Source organism: Centruroides sculpturatus, unplaced genomic scaffold, assembly GCF_000671375.1.
Source record: "Centruroides sculpturatus isolate CEXI.00-Female unplaced genomic scaffold, Cexi_2.0 scaffold673, whole genome shotgun sequence".
NCBI classification, from domain to species: Eukaryota; Metazoa; Arthropoda; class Arachnida; order Scorpiones; family Buthidae; genus Centruroides; species Centruroides sculpturatus.
This window is the reverse complement of record NW_019385012.1, coordinates 108,055-110,630: the sequence shown is the minus strand read 5'-3', so window position 1 is coordinate 110,630 and position 2,576 is coordinate 108,055. Positions and strand designations below refer to the sequence as shown.

Here is a 2,576-nt window from a genome sequence, read left to right as displayed (position 1 = left end):
TTTGTTAAATTAAAATTACGTTAAAAATGTAATTATGACTTGTTGTTTATTTATTCTGCTTTCCGTTCCTCAGGGCATACTGATTAATCCATTGAGAGTCAGACCCGTTCTTAATAATCGTTTGGTTTACGGTATTTGGTTATGGCAACGCGACACGTGGATAATATGCCGAGGAGGATTCTATGAACATTCTGGCTCCCGAGCGGTCTTTTATGCGAAACTAGTCCCTATTTAGATGTTACTAACGTAGGAAAAAAACCCGAAAAACTTCAAATCTCAAAGCGCGAACACACAATCAACCTACCGCGTTCGGTGGTTTATCCTACAATATGCTGTTATCTCACGCTAATTAATCAATAAATTTGCACTTTATAAATATTCAAGCAACGTAATTATTAATACCCTCAATTTTTTAAAGTTAAACTAGTAATAAAGTCTATATTTTCGATAAATTTTGAATGCGGTCATAGAGTCTGAATTGTGCGGTTACGCACAACTTAATTCTTATTTAATCCGATATTAATTTATTTTAGTGTGAGCTTTGTCATACTCAAATGCTTATGAAATTAGGAGCTGTTTTTTTTTCTTTAAATTAAGGTGATTATCTTTTAATTTCAAACCTTACGAGTCCGATTTACACAATCGGACCCGTAAGGATCCGAATACTTTTTCATATTTCACTGCAGTTAAATTTATTACAATTAGTGAATTTATAAATAACTCGTTTGCAAAAGAAATAGGGTCATCGGTTTTTATATATTATTTTTAGGTTTTAATTTTTTTTAGCTAAATTATTATTTAAATTAGCTATTATCGGAATGTAGAGGCTACATAATCTCTTTTATTTTTCATATAAACGGTTCATTTTTGGCTCAACAACGTTATTTAGCATAAAGTATATTTAATTAATTAAATATTTGTTGCCACAGCTATTTTTACGACACTTTCTAACCCGAAAAAACAGAGAATTGTAATAGAAAGAATACTATTTGGCTATTTTTATTGAACGACTGGCGATAAGTATGGATTTTGAGTTGGCAACACTTTGCCGTACGGTTTTAGGCGCGCACGTGGTATTTCATTTCATTTGTGAGCGTGTTCGGCGTGGAAGGGTACTTTTTAGACTGGTTGTTTTTGAATATATAGTGTCTACGAATATGAACCAGTAAGAAAGAAAGAAAGGAAAAGCTTTGGGAGTGAAGATGAGGTAAAAGTTTGTTTCTGCTTTTTTGTTGGACGCGAGCTATTCGGATAAAAATTGGTAATTGTTCGTAAGCCATACACCAACGTTTTCTCTCATAATTTTATAGCCCCTTTTCAGTGCTATTTAACGTCACTAATTATTCACGGTAGTTCTTGAACACACTTATCAATAACTAGTAACGTTAAAGCAGTAATTTATTCGTTGGCTTCGAATACCAATCATTTTTATGGCTATATTAATAATACAATAATGTCGATAACTTTAACGAAAATAATACGCATTTTTTATTTTCCGCCAGAAAGGCTAAGTAATTTAACGTTTAACAGGTAAGATTTACCTCCAAAACAGTGTTGCCTCAATGAAATTTCAAAACGTACTGAAGCGACTTCAAAATGTACTAGTTCTATGAATACTTTGTATATATATTTATATAATTTATATACATATAGTTTATTGTCAAATAATTTAATTTTAAATCTTATTTTTGGAATATTTTGAAAGCTGTTTAAAATTAAAAATATATCTACACATCTATTATTTATTATAAAATGTGCATTACATTGACAACATTTATTAATAATACTATTGAATTTCATAACCAATTTTATAACCATGATGTTATGGGGAGGACGGGGTGAGGCCGCTGGTCCCCGCCTCGGCTAGGTCCTGGGGGTCGATGAGAAAGGTGCTGGTAGCGCCCGATGTTGTCTGAAAAATCATAATCCAGGTTTCAAATCCGCAAAAAAGTATCCTTCGGTCACGCGCACTATACACAAGCTTCGCTACTCACTGGGCGATCGTCATCCCCCTGCTGTTCCTCTTCGTCGCCCTCGTGCTCGAGGATATCGAAATAGGGCTCGTCTGGCGGCAGATGTTGATCCACGGGCACTCCGATCGTCTTGAGTTGGAGACCCTGGCGACCGGGGCCCGGGTAGACGGCCACGATATCCCCGATAAACTGCCGGAACTTTGCCGATATTGTAGGCAACTTAGACAGGAACCGCGTTCTGTACACGTAGCTGCAGGTGTAACTCTGCAGGCTCCTGTCCGTGCGGAGCGACTTGATGGACCTCTTCAGCCAGCGGTGTCTACACTCGATGTTCTGAGTGTGGGCCTCGGGATCTTCGCTGTTGACGAATCTGCAAGGAGAAAAAAGAAAAATGTCACTTTTTGGTATCTTTTTCAATAACGCTCGTTCATTTCTTTCACTTAACACATAGCACAATATCGTCGTCCTTACCTCCCGGGGCCCTGCTGGCTGTGATTCACGGTCTTATGATCCGAGAAGCCCATCGTCGTACAACCGCGATATTGGGGCGCGCTGTCGGAAACGATAATGGAACCTGGGGCGATGTATCTGTACATGTGGCTC

General features: G+C 37.3%; 1 protein-coding gene across 1 annotated transcript; it reads right to left on the bottom strand.

Moving 5' to 3' along the window:
• Positions 1–1,970: 1,970 nt before the first annotated feature.
• On the bottom strand, positions 1,971–2,569 carry LOC111633395. The gene is made up of 2 exons (XM_023377963.1): positions 2,445–2,569; positions 1,971–2,343 (listed from the first exon to the last, which is right to left on the bottom strand). The coding sequence occupies exons 1-2, from the start codon at positions 2,567–2,569 to the stop codon at positions 1,971–1,973; spliced, it is 498 nt and encodes a 165-aa protein (XP_023233731.1).
• Between the last annotated feature and the right edge of the window lie 7 nt (positions 2,570–2,576).